This window comes from Brachycentrus maculatus, unplaced genomic scaffold (assembly GCF_059751285.1).
Source record: "Brachycentrus maculatus isolate JH-2025_06_01 unplaced genomic scaffold, ASM5975128v1 h1tg000613l, whole genome shotgun sequence".
NCBI lineage: Eukaryota > Metazoa > Arthropoda > Insecta > Trichoptera > Brachycentridae > Brachycentrus > Brachycentrus maculatus.
This window is the reverse complement of record NW_028281351.1, coordinates 237,549-261,478: the sequence shown is the minus strand read 5'-3', so window position 1 is coordinate 261,478 and position 23,930 is coordinate 237,549. Positions and strand designations below refer to the sequence as shown.

Here is a 23,930-nt window from a genome sequence, read left to right as displayed (position 1 = left end):
AAATTTTTAACCCCGCATTTTATTGTATGGAAACAGTTTTAAAGGGCTTTTATTATTATGACAAAGTTAATAATTTATTATTTAATTTTGATGGATTATTCTAAGTTTGCTTCCGACAGCTTTATGGTTATGCAAATAGAAACATATTAAGACAATCATAATATATGTAAACAGGAAAAGGGGAGGTGAAAAATAAAAAGAATTTATAACATCAATGCAGTTTATATTTTATTAAATGAGCAATATACACTGATTAACATAAATATATTTCATGTAGGTATTCAAATAAAACGACCAAAAAAAGTTTCAAAATAAAGACTTAAACAAATCAATTAGATGTGAAATTTGAATTCATTGTTATGATTATAGTTTAAACATGTATTTTATGGTGTAAAATTATATCATAATCAAGTTACATTGACACTTTTTTCATAATTTCCTAAGTCTAAGTCCTTCACGTTTTCTTTTTTACATAACTGAAGTGACAATTAAAATGTTCCACTGTTAAAACACTAAACATATTAGCGTCTATTTCACCGCCATTAACTAACATGTAAATTATTTAAATAATTATTTATTTTTTTTACAAAAAATAATTAAGCAATATAAACAGGTAATATTATTTATCTTTATATATATTTAAAACAATAACAAACGTATGGTTTCTTTCAATTTGTTATTATCGAAGCATTTTATGCAAAATTTAATCCATAACTGACGTAAAATTATAGAAATTAAATTGATACGATAACTGAAATTTTTGAAAAATATTTTAATATTTTAATTTAATAGTACAGGTATGTATTTGGAAATCACTTTAAATTCGTGAAATCTGTAATGATTCAAATGTTTTTCCCAAATGTAATTTAGCAGAAAATAATTCATGTATATTTATTTACATTTGGCACAATACATCATACGTTAAAAATAGTAGTTTTTACTTAGTAATTATTTAAGATAAAATAATTTGAACATATTTACAGCAAACACCAAATTTGAGTCAAAAGAGTGAAGAATTTGTAAATTATTACAAATTAGAGTATGTGTTTATTAAGATACAAAATTATTAACATGAAAGATGTTGAGAAAACTATCATGAATTGGATAGGTACGACTTTACCGACATTATTCACATTTAAAAAAAAACTTTTATGGTTGTATGCCTAAAAAAAGGTAAATATATAGAATTAGAATAATTATTGGAAACGTATTTAAATTGTTAGTGATAAAATCGTCGGAGCTATCCAATTCATGCCCGATTGCCTCTTAGTGATTTTCTCTTTAGAATCAGAATAAAACAATTCGTCATTTCAGTACTAAAAAAATCTAATTTTGATTCTATTAAATTTTTTCAACGTAAAATGAGTTATTTTTTTTTGAAGATTTAAAAATTCATTACTAAAAAATATTAAAGGGTTTAAAATTAATGTGTTTTATAAAAGTTTCAGATAATCAAATGAACAATGTTTTTTTCCACATTTTTTTAACACGAGTACCGCAAAAAGTCTTATACGATAAGAAGTCAATATACTATGACAGGTTTAAAAGATATTTACATTTCTCTGTATTATTTACACGTGATTGTATATAATTATTACAATAGCCTACCTTAGATATATCTAGTTATTATCTTTAAGTTGTTGGCAATAATTAATATATTTTTAATACTGCATACATAATACATTTCATACCTATTTTTTTAACATAGCTAAAAGCATTTGCTTTCACATATTTCCATAAAATATTTTGAGTAAATAACACTCCATTATGCATGATTATTCGATAATTAAAAAATATTTAGAACAATATTGTTTTTGTTGTTGGTTAAAATTATTAGTTAGTTTAAAAAATCTTTAAAAATTAAAAAAAAATTCATTAGCATTTCTTTTTAAATTGAATTTCATGAATTTATTTTGATTTAAGTTTTGAATTAATATTTTTTTGTTAATAGACGGTAAATTAAAACAATTGACACGCATTTTTTTCACAGTAATCAATATTAGATGAATTTTGAATTTACGGTGCGTGCAAAATTTTCAATTAGGATAAAAAAATACAAAGTTTGGTAAATTCGCGAGTTAACCATATTTCCAGGGTTTTTTTTTAAACAAAAAAGGTCCCAGAACTCATTAAAAAACATATTCAAATATCATTTGAATATTTATAACAATACAATTTTTCATAATTTTGACGAATTTCATAAATAAAGATTGTAATTACATTAGCAAAACATTGTTTCATCTAATTGATTTTGAAAATTTAGAAAAAAATGTCCGTGAAAAAAGGTGCCTGAACGGCGTTCCACCGGCTTTTTTTTTCATGTTTTTTTTCATGAAAAAAAAGCGCTGCAAACATGTATTTCCTTATTCCTCTTTAAAACAAATGTACGTTTATTATTAAAGCTTATCGTAGATTATTGTATAAATTGCAACAGAAAAATTAAGCACAGCCACACAGGAACATCGAGTAAACGGGCCTTATATAAGCCGACACGATACAAAATGTACTGGAACAAGTTCACTGGTAGCACTAGGGGGATATTGTGGGCTCCACGCCTCTGGGCGCTGGAGGAAGAGGACTCCAAAAAGCCCCTCTCCTTGCTGACAGAGTTGCCCGACGACGAGGCCGACTCTCCTTGGCTCGTCTCCCGTAGAGGACCTTGGAAGCTATACAGATTGTTGTCTGGTTCTGACTGGTTCTCTCCCGAGGGTTCTTCCGAGTCGAGGTCTTCGCGATCGAGCGCGGACTTTACTCTATACGGCAAATCCATCTCTGCGTAGGAAATGGTGCATCAAATACAAATAAATAAACTTGGTTAAGTGTATTTAATTTTCATTCCCAATTAGCGGTAATATTCTTCACTTGCGTAATATATTCCACCTAAATCCAAAATTCTGGAGCGTAAAACTGATCACCTAGTCTTTATGCGATTGACAATAAATAAATTCTGCATCGTTTCGATGGAGTGCCCTATGAACCAGCTGAGTGTGAATAGGAGTAAAAAAAAAGTTAAGTTTATATGAAAATCCGTAGATTAAAGCATATGTAGCTTCTGAAACTAGTCGTTACAATATAATACTTAAGTAGTAAAAACATAACTTTTATAATATTATAATTCTTTTAATTATTTATGTTTCTTCTTTTTGATTTTTTTTTGCGTTAAATAATGTGTATACCGTATGATCCTTAGGAACTTGCACTTTTTAAGGTTTGGAATACAGATAAATAATAATAATAATATATATTGTAAATAAATAACCTATGTAACGCCTAGGGTAAACTATTGGATCAACACGTTCTCAACTTTATCATATACATTATGATTCTTTATTTTATGATCTGGCTCCAGATCTTTGGATATATGAGTGGATTATATTTGAAGTGATAACACAGCTGATGTAAATTAAAGAACATAGGTTGAAGGGTATTACTACTATACAGGAAAGGAAATGAGAAGGAATAGTAGGTTAGATGAGAATAAAAGTAAGAACAAGGGCACTTGGGGTTTCATACTCATTACAATCTTGTGTAATTAGGATACAGTATGTACAGTGTGTACGTACGAGTTCCTTGAAGACGATATTTTAGATTTATATATAACTTACCATACAGTCTAATGTTGCCTTCAGCATCGCCTATAGAGTTTTTGGATATGCATTTATACCCCCCCATGTCATTCTTCTGGATTTTCTTGATGATGAGCTTCATCTGCACACTGTAGTAGGAATTACTTATCTCGGACATCTTATACTTGTCGTTTGAGATAATCATCTCTCCTGAGAAAAGTTGAAAAAGATAATAATCATTATTTTTTATTTTGTATATATAACAGTAATTAAAAAAAAAACTTTGGATGGAACGAAAAAGAAAAAAAGAAATGAGTGATTTTTTTATTGGTTTTTATAACCCTTATAAGCACTTCGTGGTGCATTGTTGTTTGTCTTGGTGGTCCGCCTCCGTAATGTAATGGTAAGCGCATTTGTCTACTGTAATAGAGGTCCCGGGTGCGATTCCGAGGGATCGAAATGAATGTATTTTTAAATTTTATTTTGTACACTAAAAGCATTGTTTACTTTGTGGTAAGGTAATATAACACTCTCTTTATCATACATCGTTCACTTTGTGTAATACCACTTCAACAAACACTAATTCGTGACTACCGGTTTCGAAATACTCATTCCATTATCAGGTTATTAAAATAAAATTGTTGCGGTCTGACTTTTACACAAAAATAAAATTATGAAAGTGAGATGTTTTAAATTGAAGCATAAATATAACTTCCGAAATTTTAGTAGTATTTTTGTGAATGGGTGGAATGGAAAATATTGCAGGTGTATGAAGTGATCACATATAATTTATGAGTGGTCTTAAGCCCTGTATACATCAAGATATCTTTATTCTTCTACATCTATTTTGGGATATCAGTAATCTTACTTTTAGATGACATTGTTTACTTAGATTATTAAGAAAATTTAATTCTTTTAAGATGAATGTTAAGCATGTATAAAATAATCACCTAAACCAGCCTTTGAGAGATCGTAAGCCACGTAAATATCCAGACTTCTATGTCCTTCTATGTTGAGATATCAATAAAAATCTTAGTTATCGATGACATAGTTTTCATGGATTGTTGAGTAAATTCATTTTGACTTAGATGTTTTGCCAACAAAAAAACCGGAAGAATAAACATCGATAAATAAATAAAAAGAACACTCAAATGAAGGAAGTTCCTGTTTAACATTTTTAATTAAAAGTTTTTTTTATTGTTTTTTTACAAATGGCAATTTAGTATATTACGGTCTAATATGATAAGTCATAACTTCATGGCTTCATATGTGGCAAATTCAAGACTCGCGTAAATATATTTTTTCAGGAAAACAAAGACATTTAAGTGTGAGCAATTTGTCGGGATGTTAGCGCAAAACCGCGGGGAGCTGTTTCGGTTCATTAAAAGCGAACAAAGAAAGCTCGGCTCACTTTTATTCGTCCTCATCAGGTAGAATCCTCACCAAATGCGCCAGAAAAAGGTAAATATATGATGAGCTCCGGTAGAGAACGTGGCCTGAGATACGCGAAATATAAATAATATGCGGGCCGAGTCGCCGAGTCGACGTGAGACTTGTAGATTGGAACCCACTAGAAAATTTGAATATTAAATTTCATGTCAGATTGATATTTTAATCCACTTTCTTTTCATATTATTTTTGATATCTCATCAAAGATGAAGAAGAATACGGAAGTCTGGGCATTTACGGGGCTGACGACCGTCATAGGCTGGTTTAAGTGATAACTTTACACACGTGTAACATTCACCGATTCTACCCATTATTGACAACCACACTACTCAAATTCTTGAAAGTTCTATATTTATGAACCAATTTAGAAACCTTGTTCTTGAATCACTAGAACTTCACTAGAGAAATCTATTGGTGAGATGTAAAGAAGCTTTTTATTAAGCAGAAACTCTTATATAAGTATGTGAGGTCCGAATCCTGGATTATAATCACACATATGAGAAACGCCAGAAAATACCATTTTCATTTTTATTATTTAAGCTTTTAATTTGACCAGATAATTTACATACAACATTTTGAGTGTGTCACAAAATGTTGTCACAAGAGTTGTCACAAGAGTTGTTCACAAAAAATTATATGAAAAATAACTCCTTTAATTGAAGGTAATCCAGATTTGTGAATAAGTATTTGGACACACTCAAAATGTTATTAGTCATTTTGCATTCACCATCACAATAACGAAACGCCATGAGATTAATCATTTATGTATGACTTCAAAAATTTGAGAAGTGTGGTTGTCAAAGATATGTTAAATTAAAGATGTCTCAATCCAACACAGATGGCTGTTGCGAACTCATATGTACTGTGTCATGAGATGGGTCACAAATCTAGGAGTTCCAAAAAATTGTGTAGTGTTGTTGTCAGTCATGGGTAGAATGGTAAATGTTACACGTGCGTAAAGTGATCACTTAACCACCCTATGACTGATCATTATTCCGAGAATCCTAAGAATTCTAAGATATGGAAATGAATACGTGCCATTGGTTGATATTTTTAGTACTTCAATAAACAATCTTTACGTCAAAATTTACAGAGCCCTTTTTGGATCTCTTGGTATGAATTTTATTTCGACTATTAGCTTCCCTAATTTGTATAAAAATTTTTAACTCTTTTTTTCACCAAGTTTTGCATATTTTTTATTACTTATACCTATATTTTCTTTTTTCATTATTTTTATTTTTATTTTATATCATTTATTATTACTTTCTATACAATCTACCTTAATTTCTAATTTATATGTTATTTTTTGTAAAAGGCAGTAATGCCGTAAATAAATAAAAAAATCATAACCTCTGTAAAAACCTATACTTCCACATTCTTCTCCGTTACTGTATATTGAAATTCCATTTTTTTAAATATGGTTTTATTCTAAGACGTCAAAAGGCGGCAAATTTGGCATTTGGTTAGAAGAAATTGATATTTATTTGTAATTATAATTTTTAAATATAAAACGTAATACGTAAAAAAACTCTGTTTAATAACTCAGATGAATATAAAAGATATTCAAAAGAAAATTACCATGCATCTGTATTTTCATTTCCTTTATGTTATTTAGATTTTTAATTAATTTGTTGGTAGACGTGGTAGTACCAAATGGCTCCCAATACGAAGTGAATACCTGCATTCTGCGATATTATAAAATCTTATTTGAGTCTAGTATATTCGGCCGGCAATATAGGATACAAGCAGCGTAAAAAAGCCTCGTCGGCATTCCAGCTTAAAACAATTTGGCCGGCAGTCTGGAGGGGGTAGCGTCACCCCCCGAACCATCCCCTAGCGGTCGGTGGTGGTTGGATATTAAATTTAAAAAAGGCCAGCAGTGCCTCTAAACATTAAAGTACCTGCCCAGCTGACCAGGGATTCGTAACTAGAGCTTCCTTACTTTGAACCTCAATAGTCCATCTTAATATTTTTAAAAGTAATGAAGTTTGATTAAAAAACTAACCAACTAATTACAATATCGCTTCGCTGCCAGGGTAGGTAGAGATAAAAGACGCCACACCAACCTGTTTTTACAAACAATCTTCGCCTCTTCCACAATTATGGTCCTTAATATCACAATATATCCACATAAATGAATGAGGCGACTGTAGTTGGAAAAGGAGCCGAGGAAGACTGAGAAATACTTGGCATGATCAGGTATGTCGAATACTAAGCGGCTGGGTCAGGAGTCGAAATTGACCGGTATGTATGATATGCATAAATGTGGAAGAGGCGAATAATATTTGAATATTTTTAAACTGTAAAAAATAGAACACACGCTACACTCAACGTTGTTAATGGCGAACAGTATGCTTCTTGACAGATGCTATAATATTGTATTACACAGAGCCACACCTACAATACATGTATATAATAAAACAATACAAATATAAAGAGAATAAAGATGGCAGTACGTAGACTTATTGTAATTGGAAGTTTTCTGAAAATATTTGTAAACAATATTGCCTAAATTATTTTTTATTTAGTTTTAATTAAAAAGTGCAATACATGGATCCTGTGATATATTTAAAAAATAAATATGGTGACCACTGCTGCAGTAGCTCACGGTAGACATAACCTAGTTTCAACCCTGAAGCGCGAGGTATACCAAAGTCTCTCTGAAGGCTGTTGTGCTCACATACTGTAAGGGGTTGCAATGTATGGAAGGCAAGAGGGTTAAAGCCCGTGGACTAGAACTAGGCTCATGTTATTATTGTGTAATTAATAATATCACAGGGCTAAAACTAGGACAGAATGCAGATTTAATTTGCCCTAACGAAGGCCAGTATGGTTCTAGATAAAAAATACAGTTAGCATATTTTATTTTATGAAATGAGAAAATATTTAACTGTGTTTTTATTACCCCGGATATGCAAGGCTGTAAATAGTGAAAAGTGTTGTGGAAATATTTTTACCATTTAAAAAAAAAAGTAGTTGACAGCTTAAGGGATTTGTATTTATAAGTAGTGTTTAAGTTATAAAAGCTAGTACGAATACAGGCATGAATTTTTTACATGAAATTATTAATAATTTTTTTAAATTTGAATTTGACATGTTTTTATCAAATCTGTACTTCACTTTATTGAAAATTTTCGTGGTTTATACCACTGTTTCTTAAAATGTATTATAAAACGTGTTTTATTGCATTCAGCATTATTATCAAATATACGAATCTGAATGGATCGAAACACGTGTTACGAAAGATTTAAAGTAAAATAAGTAAAACTAAAAGAAAATATAGACAGATATTACCAAAAAGTAACACCCGAATTAATGATTGAAACTATCATAAGCTACTAAGGGTAAATATTTATTTTTATAAATGTATATATATATATATATATATATATATATATATATATATATATATATATATATATATATATATATATATATATATAAATGTATATATATATACATATATATATATATATATATATATATATATATATATATATATATATATATATATATATATATATATATATATATATATATATATATGAATATATATATACATTTATAAAAATAAATGCTAGATGTATGTTTAATAATGACTAGGATGGTGAATGTTTAAATGATGATCACTTAAACAAGCCGAATGAAAGGTTGCTAGCCTTGGAATGCCTAGTTGAGGCACCTCGATAAAGGAAATATTGAAGTAAGTTCTGACATAAATTATCAGAGAAAATGTCATTGAAAATTTTAAATTGTTATCCGCCGCAACGTAAAAAAATGTCCGCATCAAATTTTAAGTTCTTATAAAGGGCTTTTCGATGAATATTTCGATTTTCAATATATGAGGTTTTAACTTTAACCTTAAAGGGTAATAAGGGTTGACGATCCGGCTATTTTTTTAAGAATACATATCGTCAAAAATAAAAAAGCAAAATATATTGTAGAAAAATGCCTTGTTTTATCGTTCTGATTCCTATAATTCTTAGAATTTTTAAATGAACGACATGAATCAGAGATGAACCCAAGTACCAGGCGCGCTATATTTGCAACCAGTGAAAGGGAAAATATCTTCTGGTTGTCCTGTATACCGATACGGTCTGGCAGAGAAAAGCCAAACACAGATGGAATCAGTGTATGGAATTTCGGAATATGGAATTCAATTCCATTTACTAAGTAAACACGCGTGTGTGAACACATCGACTGAACAAATAAACAGTGCAAATTTTCAATAACAAAAGTAAAATAATAGTTACTGTAAAATGTGAAATCAGTGAAAAATGTTATTCAAGAAATGTGCTTGATAATAAAATCATAGTCACTGTAAAATGTGACATCAATGAAAAATTTTACTTAAGAAGTGTACTCGGTGTTTCTTTACGATAATCAAATATTTTCATTGTGGATGTCATTTTAAAATATTCTAATAAAAAATACATGTATTTCTATTACAACATATGCAGACGAAAAGTGCAAAAATTGCCCATTAATAATTTTAAAGAAAATAAAAACCGAATATTATTGCCATTAATATTTATAATTGTTCAAAACATTTTGAATTGTGACCAAATACTTGTTCACTAAATAATCTAAAATCACTCGTTTATGAGTGAAGGCATAAAAAAAATTGTTCACAAATCTGGGTTTTCTCCATTTTTGAGTTATCTTCCAATTTTTGAAATCTTAACATAGATGAAGAAGAATATGGAAGTGAAGTGATCACTTAAACCAGCCTATAATGATCGCAATCTCCGTAAATGTTCAGATTTCTTTATTATATTATTCTTCATCTATGTATGTTGAGATTTCAAAAAAATCTGTGTTAGCGAATATCCCCTTAAGTTATTACGATAAATAAATTCGCTCTTATCCTACATGTTTGGTATAAGTATGGGTATTTCCAGGGATTATGACATTTTTAAGAAGACTGAGCAATGCGTGGTTAGGTAAAGCTAGTTTCAAATAATATAAAAACAATTTTCTCTAAATTTTGTTTTCATTACTCGTATGACCCTTTTATGATTTTTTTAAAATAAAAAAAATTAAATAGCCAAAACTCTTGGCGGTAATTTATCATGTATTCGAAATACATTTGGGTTCCGTTCACCGCCATTTCTCGGGCGGTCTTCTCCTGTTTTTGTGCCTTTTTTTACATAAATTTCGCACAAACGATTCGCATGTGTCATATTCAGGTGACATTACACCCGCATACTTCGGCAGCAGCGCCGGGAGGGACCCACGGAGGCCTAATGGCCTCTTACTCTTCTAAGCGCGGGAAAATTTATTGAATTGCCAGAACGAAATGAAGTTCGAATATATGTTTCCATATATTTGCAAGAAAATATAAAAGGTGGCCGGCTACACACATGCGACGCACGCGCGGAACATGTTTTATTTTATTGTTATGTGGAGCGCTTTCTGCATACGCTTTATTCTTGAATATCAAGTATATTATTTGAAACTCTGAAACTATAACCGGTCTTGCTAAAAATTATAATTAAATAAATTACTAACTAATAATTACGCCGCTTACCGCAGGTGTAAGTAGAGATAATAGAACGCCACACCGATATGTATTTGCAATCTTCGCCTCATCCAAATTTATGCATCTCCTCATATATATTTGACAGCTGACAGTTAATTTGTCACTACGTTTTACCATTTCACCACAAATAGACTGACATCAGAACGGCGTTTGCAAACTGTGCAAATTTATTTTGAAAACATTATTCAGTTTGATCCTGATTTTCAACGCAAATTTTTGTTCACCGATGAGGCACATTTTTGGTTGAATGGTATGTCTTTAAGCAGAATTGCGGAATTTGGAGTGGAGAAAACCCAGAAACCTTTATCGAGACGCCCTTACATCCATTAAAAGTCACTGATTGGTGTGCTTTGGGGGCAGGTGGAATCATTGGTCCATATATTTTTTTAAGACGATGCCGACAAGAATGTTGCGGTCAATGGAGAGCGCTACAGAACCAGGCTTACTGGCTTTTCGTACCTCGGTTGAATGGCATTGATCTAATAAAGCTGTGATTTCATCAAGATGGCTCAATATGTCACACGGTGGATGTCACCATCAATTTGTTGCGGGAAATTTGAATGTGTAAACCCCATGTAAAAATATTCAAAGAGTTTTCGTAAACTGGTAGGTAGTAGTTTCTAAAATTATAATGTATTATGTCATCTAAAGCGGATTATCCTTATGTTTATACATATCGTAGTCATACAGGAGAAAGTGACCTAGTACATTTTATTACAAAACGGTAGTCATTAACTATTTGATATCTTACTAGCTTAATATTGCCCTGAAAAAAATCCCAAAGGATTTTAAACTTGGAAGAATAATATATTGATTTTTTAAAAATGACTAACTGCATTGATGTTTATTTTTTTGCCAAGCAAAAGTGATTTAAATGGGGCCTTCTAAACATTTTACGTTTTGGAAGTTGGTCACTTTCTCCTGTACGACTACGATATGTATATATGTGTCTCTGCGTACGTGTTGCAGTAACTTTCCGTAACGTAGTGAACTCGCTTTGTAGTTAATATGGCCTCATATGCACAACATACCATCATAATGACTAGCGAGCGGAGCACACGTAACTCTATCCTTTGCTATTATAATCACGACGATTTAACTTTCCGACGCATAGATTAAATATAGAAAAAAAACATTTATAAAAAGTCGTAAGCCCTGGAAATGTCCAGACTTATTCATATTCTACTTCATCAATGTCGAGATGTCAAAGATGTAAAAAAAAACTCCTTAGCGGAGATAATCCAGATGTGTACACATTCAAAAAAGTATTGTAAATAAAATATCTCGTCAAATTATAAGCTTAATAAAAAAAAATGTAGCTAATAATTAAAACCATAATTTACTTTGCAACCTTGACGGACCTTGCATACAAATATTAAAAGTATTTGTTTAATAAAAGCTATCCCTATTCCAACATAGATGGATATTGTGAACTCAAATGTATTGTGTTACGAGTTAGATCAATATATCTAGGAGTTCCAAAAATTGAATAGTGTAGTTGTCAATCATTGATGGCAAATTTGATGAATGTTATAAGTGTGTAAAGTGATCACTTAACCAAACCTATGATGGTCGATAGTTCCGTAATTGCCCAGAATTCCATAATTTTCTTGATTTATGTACATATATTGAGATGTCGAAAATGTAATTATTTTAATAGGTTTGATACCTGTACTCGTACAGGCTTGTTAAAAAATAAAACAAATAAATATGTACTAGTGAAAAGACTTAGTTAAAATACTACAAAATGTGCAGGGTTCAAGGACAGGGCTGATCACCTAGCCTTGTTGCAATTAATGATAAATATAACTCTGCGCCGCTAAGGTGCAGTACCCTATGCTACATTGGGTGCGGATTAGGGCTAAAAAGAAAAAAAATAATATCATAAAGAAAATAATAAGGGAAAATCTTTCCCGCCTAATTATTTGAAAGAGATATGAAACTTCACTGTCTATGGTTTTAGTAGTTTCGTTGGGGAGTATAAAAGCAAACTTAGATTTTTCAGTTTCATAAAAAATGGGTTCGAACCAATAAAAAATTAGATAATTAGTATATTTGAATGTAGAACATGAGGTTTAAAACCGTAAATGAATGAATTGAAAATTGAGTTCAAGTATTTAAAAACAATAATAAAACCATATCTTTTTGATTTTTTGCTAACGTATGTGAAATTCCTTTAAAAATAAACTAACAATAAACTCTCAATTTAACTTAAAATAAACTCAAATAAATTAACAATTAACTCTCAATTTACTTTCAATATATAATTACATATTGAATTTCAAATTACGTGGAAGCTAGTCTGTATGGTTTATTCACGTTTACAAGACTATTCACCTCTCAAATTACTTGTCAAACTTCACAAACATTTTCAAATTCTATGTTCAATATTATAAAGCTTGAAATATACATTATATTTACTAATTTAGTTTTCGTTGATGCCTTTGCAATAAACTCATATTTATAGTTTATGTATATATATTTTTATACATATATTTATATATATATATATATATATATATATATATATATATATATATATATATATATATATATATATATATATATATATATATATATATATATATATATATATATATATAATATATATATATTTATATAAATATAAATATATATATATATATATATATATATATATATATATATATATATATATATATATATATATATATATTATATATATATATATATATATATATATATATATATATAATATATATATATATATATATATATATATATATATATATATATATATATATATATATATATATATATATATATATATATTTGTATATATAAATAAATATATATATATATATATATATATATATATATATATATATATATATATATATATATATTTATATATAAATATATATATATATATATATATATATATATATATATATATATATATATATATATATATATATATAAATATATATATATATATATATATAAATATATATATATATATATATATATATATATATATATATATATATATATATATATATATATATATATATATATATATATATATATCTATATATATATATATATATATATATATATATATATATATATATATATATATATACACATATATATTTATATATATATATATATATATATATATATATATATATATATATATATATATATATATGTATATATATATATATATATATATGTATATATATACATACATATACATATAAAAATATTTTTAAAGTCATAAATACTCGACTCCAGTCCGAAATAGTCATATTCCGGTGTTCTCTAGCTCATAGGAGTCGTTTTTTCTTCATGCCTCAGTCAGGCGTAGTTTTTTGGTTGGACGTCGACCCATTAGATTTACTTCAACTAACCGTCTTCGAACTGTCCTTTTGGAGACGTTGATCACTTCATTGTTTAACAACGTAGTTAGAAAATCAACAGATTTTTTACAATTTTGGAAATAGATGTCCCTGATTTTATGGTCACCACGCGGAGTGGTGATCCTTTTTCTGACACTTTTTCCGACGCGGGCTGCTTCTAGAGGCAGGTTTTTAAAAAATTTTCTTTTTATCCGGTTGAATCCTCACTTTGAAAAACCTGTAAGTGCTGCTATCTCTCTCTGGGAATATGTGAAATGAGGTAGTAAGGTTTGTACTTCCCTACATTTTCTTGGAGATACGTTTGAAGACTTGCCCATACTTAAATTGAGATTATTATGGTTCAGTTTCAACTAAATTGAATTTTAATTAAAAATAAATTGAAAATAACTTGTTACATTAGCAAAACTAATAAATTATTAAACAAAACTAACGTTTTTATAGTCTTTTCTTTTATAGAACTCAAAAAACTTGAAAAAATATTGATTGGGCTCACACTTATACCATTTTTCACTAATTAACACCCAACTGAGAATAAAACCTTATTTTTTTGGTATTTTACAGTACGGGTCGTAAGCTCTGTGATAACCCAGACTTCCATATTCTTCTTAATCTTTGTTGAAATGAAATATGTATTCATGATAATAGCATTTTATTGGTTACGATTGTAAGAGAAATACCAGTTGAATAAACATGGAAAAATAATACAAAGTATAAAAGAGCTAATTTTGAAATGAAATAACCATAATTGGTATATTTGCTGTACAATGCATGTATAATGTATTGATGCCAAAAGTTTTGTTATTGGTGACAATTGTAAGAGAAATACCAAACTTGGAAAAATAATACATCGTTTATCATGATACAAATCAACCCAAAGCACATAAGAGCTAATTTTGAAATGAAATATAACCATAATATGTTAGGTTAGGTGTATATGTGCGGTAGAGATTTGTAGCGATGTGCTAGCGCCAATTGGACGAGTAGGAGCATTGGTGGCTGTCTGCTAACTGGTAGTATGGAAATAGGGGAAAATGCGAAGGGTGGGGCGGTATGTGGGATCGTGGGTATAAATTTTCGCTAAGTGTTTTAATGTCACTGTACCCAGTATAATAGCGGCGAGGAATTTAACGTTTTGATAAAAATTGATAAAAATCCTCACAAAGGCTCTACTTGATTTATGCACGCTTGTAGTGTTCCCATTCTCGAATGCTCAGCTTTAAAACGAATACACAATAACCTTGTAATGTTGAATTCTCGTGTCGGAATTTATTTTGTGAGCCCAATAAAAGGCTAAACAAATATTTCGTAAGAACAAAGAAAAATACAATTTTATTGGTGTTTTATTAATTTGTACAGATCATCTTGATTAATTTTAATAAAAGTTGTTTACTTTTTAAATGAGGGTTGGTATTATTTCCTTTCCATATCGTGGTAAATTAGTTTAATTTAAAAAGGATTCATACTGCGGATAAAATGGTTGTGAAAATGAACAAAAATAAAATGTTTGAATTTATTTAATATATATTATACATAAATATTAAATAAAATACATATATACAAAATAAAATACATTTATACATATATACAAAATAAAATTATTGTATACGAACGGTGAAAAGTACGAAAAAAACTCCACAGCTTAAAGAGAACAATTTCATATTATTGATTTAAAAGTTATTTAAAATAATTTTAAAAACATGTTTATACTCACTTTAAGTAGGTATATCTAATTACTTGTATCTAGGCTTGCCTTTGCAATTAACGATCTATATAAAACCGCTTCAATACTATGGAATGCCTTATGCACCTTTAGGAGCGGCAAGGAAAAAATATTTTTACTGTATTTTGTTGTATTTTATTTTATTAAAAAAATATGGTTGCATGCTATGAGCATTAATTTATGTATATTTTTTAATCTTAATGGAAATTCCCACATAGGCATGGCCTTTACGTAAGTAAACAATAAAATATATTTAATATTACAGTATGTTATGAACTTTAATAATTTAAAATCAGAATAACGGGAAAAACAGAATAAAGTTAAGAAATGTTGAGAATGAGAAGCATTGAAATAAAAATAAATTTTAAAAAATTAGTAAGATCAATTGAAAGTACCAATTTACGTCCATTTGATTTTTTAAAGAAATTAATTTATACACTAGACTTCCCATAGGATTCGGATAGGATAAGGTAAGTCAATAGTCTCACTTAATCTGACTAATAAATTGTTATGATTATCGATTAATTAATCGATCATCTCATCAGTTCATTTCTAGACAAGTCATAACCGAAAGGAGAAGAAATCACTTTCATACATTCGATTAACAATCCAAAAAGTAAAGATGTGGTAAAAATATATGATGAAGTTTTTTTGGACAATTTTTTTTAAATTTATAAACTCGCATACAAGAGCATATAATTGAATACAAATAAAAATAGGAGCTTTGAAGCAGAATTATTCACGAAACGTTATCTATTTTGAGATTTAATTTGGAATAATATTATCGCCATGGTTGGAAATAATTGAATAATCCTCTCAATCCAACCCAATCATGGTCAGTAAATTATCTTTAAGAACATTGAATATGCTAAATGCACTAATGGCCCTCGAACCAAATATATTAATTGAGTTAAACATTAATCCATTTGACATCTCTGGGGTAAATGGTGCGTATGCAAATTAAAATGGTCCACAGTTCGCCACTGTTCAGGCGCAATATATACGTATGTGAAATGTAGATGGCTGAGTTAACATCGCCAAATTAACTTTGTAATAATAAATGTAAGAATAAAACTGTTAATTTTTATAATGGAATCGATGAAACACATTATCATTCGTAGTTAATTGATTCACACTTACACATATATTAAACTTTATATTAATAAAAAACATGAAAAAATTAATATAAATATATATTAGACCAGTGTTCCGCAAACTTTTTCTATTCACGGTACACCTACCAAATTAAGAAATTACAGAGTTGCATATTTACCATATTATGGTAACATATTAATTTTTTTATGTTTAATGCGAAATGTGAGCCTACTTAACTAAGCACAGGCAATCAAAATTTGGAGCAAATATGTCATTTTCACAAAACTAGACTTTTTTTCTCACGCATCAGCTAATCCCCACGGTACACCAGTGTGCCGGGGCACACACTTTGCGGAACAATGTATTGGACTATCTCTTATTTTTTAAACTGATTATTTTCCAATGCAAATGCCATTTTTTCGTACTGCTTTAAAAAAACTTGCACAGTTAAATTCAGTAACCATAAGTCATATGAAAGATTTGCCTAAATTACTTTTAATTTATACAGGCAGGTCGTGAGCATCAAAAACCAAAATGCTACTTTGCAATAAGTAATAGGTTTGTTTTAATACTTATATTATTTTATTTACTTTTTTTAGACGAGTAATAGAAACAGAGGAAGACTGAAAAAAACTTGGCATGATTAAGTATTTCAAATACTTGAACGTAGTCATGTCAGGATTGGGAATCGGCGTGTTTGTATGAGAAGATGAATGAGGAACGGATTGTTGTGACTTTTAATTTTGTTTGCCTACCCCTGCGGTGAATCGACGCGATGGTTAGTTAGTAAGTTAAATTTTACTTATATATCCATGTATTTATGCTACCACGATTGCAAGTTTTTTGAGAATGCGAAACAATATCGTAACATATAAGCACTAAAGGAATTTTTGTAGCTCCTGTATATTGACCTTTCACCACTCATATATTGTATACCCGATATTAACAGATTGTAATTCATTAGGACTGACCGCTGACCACCCGATTCCTTCAATTACTGCCGGAACATATTCAACTCATTGAAGGGAATGGTCGGGTAAGGGGTGGATTTCTAATTATTATTATTTGCATATTTCAGTTCGTGGAACGGGTAGGACGCTACGGTCTGTGACTGTAACAATTTAGTGTCGCGTTTGCTTTTAGTGGGCGAAAAGCATGGACTCTGCGAAATTTACATTGAAACTTCTTTAGAGTTTATTATGCAGTACGAATATGGTAACACAAAATTAGAACTATAAAATAACAATATCTATTTTTACATTTCAATATGATTTAATTAATGTGGATTGAATAGTTTATTTGATATTTTCCTCAATGTCAATTAATTATTGTGATTATTTTTTTTTGCTCCTATCTTTATGTCTAATTATTTATTGTTATTACAATGTATTTTGTCCATTATACCCAAAATCACTCGTAATCGACTGGAGTCTTAAAAAATAAAAAAATAAACTAACATTGTTTTTATTTTAATTTTTTATATACTCGTTTGTGCGGTAAAACGGTGTATGATAGAGTCGAATGATAAATTAAAGAAATAATGGAAGGCTTTAAAATAATAAGATTTATTGGTAAATTTAAGAAAATTGCGTCAAGATGGTTTGGATATCTGAAAAGAATTGGTGATAAAGAACGATACGAAATTTATGAGGCAAATGATGTGGTAAATAGACCAGAAGAAGATCGAAGAAAATACTCTATGATCAAGTATTTCAAATACTTAAAAGCAGTTAGATCATGAGGAGATGTATTATTATTGAAGAAGCGAAGAATTTTTGTAAAGAAAGATTAGCATGGCTTTTTATTCTCTCTGCCTACGCCTGGGTGGGAGGAAGCAGCTTAATGGTTAGTTAGTTAGTAATTCAGCGCGCTCGGCTACCGTTCTGGAGGTCCCGGGTTCGATTCCTAGGGGGGGTCAAATAAATATAATTGATTTTTTCACTGTAATATTTATTCAATATTACCCTGGACTGGTACCTGAAGCGGAGGGCTGATCACCTTTCCTTCATGTGTAAACGATCAAGATAACACTGCGTTTATATGAAGCAGTGCCCTATACACCATTGAGGTGCGGAAAAGGGTTTTATTATTATTATTATAGTTAGTAATTTGTGATAGCTAAAATACCTGTAATGGTGATATGCTTCAAAATATATAAAATATTCGAATTAAAAAAATACTTGATATGGTTTATTTTTCAGAAATCCCTCTTTTGGAATTACCATAAGAATAATAAACTCACAATACAATTATTTCCAGTAAGATACAGAATATGATTTAAATTCCTTTGTGGTAAACTGATTAACGCTGTTTTTCTAATGCATCGGTTTGTTTACTTGTACGCTTCTCTTTGAATCCACTAAAGTTGCTTTTCATTCTTTGAGTTTTCACTACACCAATTATATTATTACATTCCACGCTATTGTATTCAATGTTAAACAGATTTAAAATAAGACTCCAATGATAAATCATATTTCAATATAATTTTAATATCATAATGCCAGAATACGAACTTGTATAACTGATCTGATGGTTTGAGTGATTGCTTTACACACTTGTGTAACGTTCACCTTTCAGCTCATTATTAAACATGGTTCTTGGATTCCTTTAATATGCTAGTTTTCATTTGATATAATTGGAAGTATGGCTGATAGTGAGACAATTGTAAAGTAAAGATAGCTTACAATTTGATGTGAGTAAGAATAACATTTGTCGATATTAACAAACAATACTAAAATGTAATAAAAGTAATCCTGAAGAAGAGACTGCCAGATATTTTTTTGTTTGTTTTTATGTGAGTAATAAGAATATTTTATTATTCACAACATTTAAAGTGTGTCTTAAAACTTGTTAAAAAATAGATCAAAATATAAGCTACATAAAAGAAAATGTTTCCCAGTGTGTAAAAATAATCCAGAGTTCGGATTTTGCATACATCCAAATAAAAACGTCTCTGCTAAATAAAAGTTTTCACAATTCAGTAAAGATGGCTGCTGTGAACTCATATGCATTGAGTCATGAGATTAATCATATATATAGAAGTTCCAAAATTTTGAGTAGTGTTGTCGTCAAGCATGGGGTTGAAACCTATAGTGCATGTTGGTCTTCGGGTCGACCAAAAATCGCATGTGTTAAACATTTTGTGTAGTTTTAAGTGTGTAAATGTTGCTATGGTGGTGAAGGGTGGTATTGTTTGCATGCTGTGGTAGTGATTGTCCTGACGAAGAGACTGGTACGTCTCGAAACCGGTAGACATAAAAATCTCGGTGAGTGGTTAAAAACTAATATTATCAACATTTTTGTAAAAAGATAAATTAGGAAAAAAGTGGTATTATACACGCGTTTACTTTTAAAATTTTTTTTTAAATAAAATAGTAGTGGTGACTTACCGGATTCCCTTGTCCAGTAGTTGATAGCCTTTGGAGAGGCCTCCACGTGGCATTGAAGGGTGACGTCTGTGTCCGGAGGAGCTCCGACCAACTGATTGGGAACTTGGATAAGGGGGTGAACTGGAAAAAAGTTTTTTTTTAGGTTTTTGAAAGAAGAAAAAATAGTTAAACTACGATTTTTTTAGTATGCTCTTAGACTCGAACCAGGATCTGACTGATATCCTGTCAAATACTCAATTCACAGTGCTCAATTGTCTGTCATATTAAACGTGTAATTGTGTAATAATCTTTAATGAGTAAGACCTTCAAGCCTTAGTATTTGAAAATGCTTTAAAGAATACAATATAATAAAGCGCGTTGTTAAGAACCGTGTTTGTAGCGTTTAATTTCAGATGATGGCACTATCATTATGTTAGTAAGTGGTTATTTAATATAGTAATAGCGCGATTAAATTTAAACTACACTAACCAACTCCGGTCGATGTTCGATGGTGATATAAGGAAATAATGCAAGGCTAAAATTAGCATTATGGATAAAATTTTAAAAGGTGTGTTGAGGTGTATGCGAAGAAAGAATGATGAAACGAATTTATAAGGCGATATACTGTATAGATAAATCATGATAAACTTATTTGTTGGTATTGTGTTTATATTTTTGATACTAAAGCATATGTAAAATTATGCACATGCACTATTTTTGATTTTACGAATATTTACTTTTTTTGATAATCGTTATAAATAATCGTTATAATAAATCATACAACTGTTGTTGATTATCGTTTCATATTATCAGAACTGTTTAGATAATTTACTTTTTCATACTACTCTGTCTAAGCAAAAAATCTTCGCTTCAATCTTTTTGTACATACCTGGCAATTGTTTCGACTACTCGCCAAAAATTGAAGTGAAAAAAACTTTAAATCGACGTATTTCGTTTTTGTGTATAATTGCGTGGCATGAAACTTAACAAGCATTCTGACAAATTTTTAAATAAACCTGTAAAAAGAATCTCCTATAAGGCAGCCTGAAGATTTTTAATTTTAAATTCGATATAATTAAATTGCGAAGAATGTTCCCGTGACAAGTGAAAATAAACTTTTCTTATTTATTTAATTCCATTACCGATCCCGTGATTCGGGGAGGATAAGAGGAAAGCGTTCTCCCTTTCGACCAGCCTCGGTCTGCCATTTCAGAATTTAATTGACACGGTAATGAGGACGCAAATTAGAAAAGTTTGCAGATTCTTGGCTTATCGCATCCGCATATTGACAGTCTGATTTCTTTGCTATGACATGGTGGGAATGCGGCTCGAGAGGAACGTGGATTCGGCTATCTCGGAGATTAAGGATTAATTATCCCGAAAAGTTTGTAGCAATGTTGAAATGTCGGACGTTCGATAAGTTATTTCAATGAAGGGGCTATCAAATTCCTATTATTCCTGTAGGTAACTTGTAACGACCGAAAACCGTTTAATTCCGAAGCGGCCTAAAATCCAGATATTATTATTTATTTATTTTGCTTTAAATTTGTAAATCTCATGCTACTTAAGTCGTGTATTGGTGTCAAATAATAGTAACCTGTTACAATATAATATTATCAACATTTGTCTTAAGCTACAAAAAATATTAATGGTTTCACAATGCCTTCCTTTCCCCAAAAATTAATATATGTACGTATTCGTACCTACATTGACGATTGTTGTCGCTCGTAAATTATTACTGCACATGTTAAAACCAGTCCAAAATGAGGACCATGGTCCATTTAATCTTCACATTCGTGCGAAAATGCAATAACTAGGCGATACAATTGTCACGAATATATTTTTTCAGTTGTTTTTTTAAACAAAAAATAAAACTAAGTAGACTTAAAATCAGTGTTTTACAGGCATAACATACGTAATTCCGTCTGTTATGCCTGTAAGAAACGTTGCATTGCGCTACGACTAGAGTGTGCTATGTCAGATTTTTATTTTATTTTAAACATTGAATATACAGATTTAATATTCAAAATAATATTTTATCTGTATATGAGATATTGTAATACGTGGACGTATGCGTGGCTTTGTTGTGGCTAAGTCTGATTATTTGAAATGCTTGAAAGAATACAATAACAAGAATACAATACAATAACAATAAAACATAAAACGCGTTGTTAAGAACCGTGTTTGTGGCATTTAATTTCAGATGATGGCACTGTCATTAGGTTAGTAGGTAGTTATTTAATAATAGCGCGATTAAAATTCAATTCGACTATGACATTCAGAATAAATTCTCGTTTATTTATTTTTAATAAAGAGAGCCTGAAATAAAATGTATTTTTCAGTAGATGATTGATTATTAACAAAAAAATTATTTTGTTCTATCAGACACTGGATTGTTCACCCTATGAATGATATATTAAAACAATGTATTAAGGGTTACATAACATACTTGTATATACTCGTACTTGTTTATATATCTGTCTGAATAAATGTTTATCAAAAAAATGTTAACGAAAATCAGTAAAGTAAGTTATTTTTTTGTTTACTTACAATGCACGTGAAGCATCATCCTTTTACTGACGGAAGGAGGCACTCCATTGGCTGCTATACACAAATAGGCTCCCATTTCGGATCTTGTTACTTTTGTGAGAGAAAGGACCTCCCCTTCTATGGATTGAACTGAAACAATGACACGACAATAAGTCATATGAAAATTTATCTCTAATATCTGTGAAGCATAAAACTAAATAAATCAGGAGTTATTTTTTTGTTGTTTTACAATATACTATGTGAAGTAAATTATGGTGTTTTTTATAAGAATCGTTTTCCATAAAAATATACATTTATAATGAAAAAAACAGTAATGATTTATATTATACTAGATTTACTCGACAACGCGTTGCTTTATCTCAATTTGATTAAATGAAAAATAATAAAGTACTCATTTCAAATATGTATAATTTTACCATGTGATACAATAAAAATATAAAAAAACTAACAATAATGAAACCGAAAACATTGAAAATACTTTGTGATAGCAGTGTCAAGACGCACTTTGTCTACCATGAGCAATGTTTTGTATTGAACAAATTGCTGTTATGTTCAACAGATGGCGCTGCTATTTTGGTAAAATTGTATTTTTCTTATCTTTTACATTTTTATTTCTTCTGATGAAAACTCGCATATTCGAATACAACTTAAGGCAAAAATAATTTTAGTAATTAGTAAACAACTTTAGTACATGAAATATTTTTAACGACCATACATTTACGTATTTCTTTATATGGATCAAATTAAAGTATTTTTTCATTGAACTGTCGTAAATTATTCGATGAATTAAAGCAATAACTAAATGGCTTATTAAAGAGAAATAAAATTGAATTACAAAAAGCTTATCAGTTGACTTTAATTATTTTTGTATACAAAATATGCTATTGGATCAAAAATAGCTATAAATAACATAAATGTAATGCTTAAAGAGCCAAATAATATGAAGTCCAAATGAACTAAGTTATAACGTCTGTATCCGAAAGGCGAACGGATGCATGTCCGAAACGAAAATGTTCAAAGTTTACCCGAACATCCTTTTGTTTCAAAGGAATTACGGTTGTTATATTCATAAACACCTTGGCATTATTAATTCCTTTTGTACTTTGAATTGCATATCTCTCCTCCTAACTATATGTTTCCAGCATCATCCCCTGTCCACCGATTATAGTATTGAAAATGTATGCATCTTCGGTACAGATATTATGTACCCACAGAACGTAAAGGAGAGGCAGTTTG

At 29.6% G+C, this 23,930-nt stretch overlaps 1 protein-coding gene across 2 annotated transcripts in view; it reads right to left on the bottom strand.

Annotated features, from left to right (window-relative positions):
• Positions 1-269: 269 nt before the first annotated feature.
• LOC148301089 (lachesin-like) overlaps positions 270-23,930 on the bottom strand; it is a 67,201-nt gene continuing 43,540 nt past the window's right edge. For both annotated transcript variants that reach the window (XM_088273841.1, XM_088273842.1), the window contains exons 6-9: positions 22,695-22,823; positions 20,166-20,285; positions 3,606-3,776; positions 270-2,772 (exon numbers count right to left, since the gene is read on the bottom strand). In XM_088273841.1, coding sequence (XP_088129967.1) covers positions 2,414-2,772; positions 3,606-3,776; positions 20,166-20,285; positions 22,695-22,823 — 779 coding nt within the window. In that variant the 3' untranslated portion in view covers positions 270-2,413. The remainder of the gene's footprint in view (positions 2,773-3,605; positions 3,777-20,165; positions 20,286-22,694; positions 22,824-23,930) is intronic.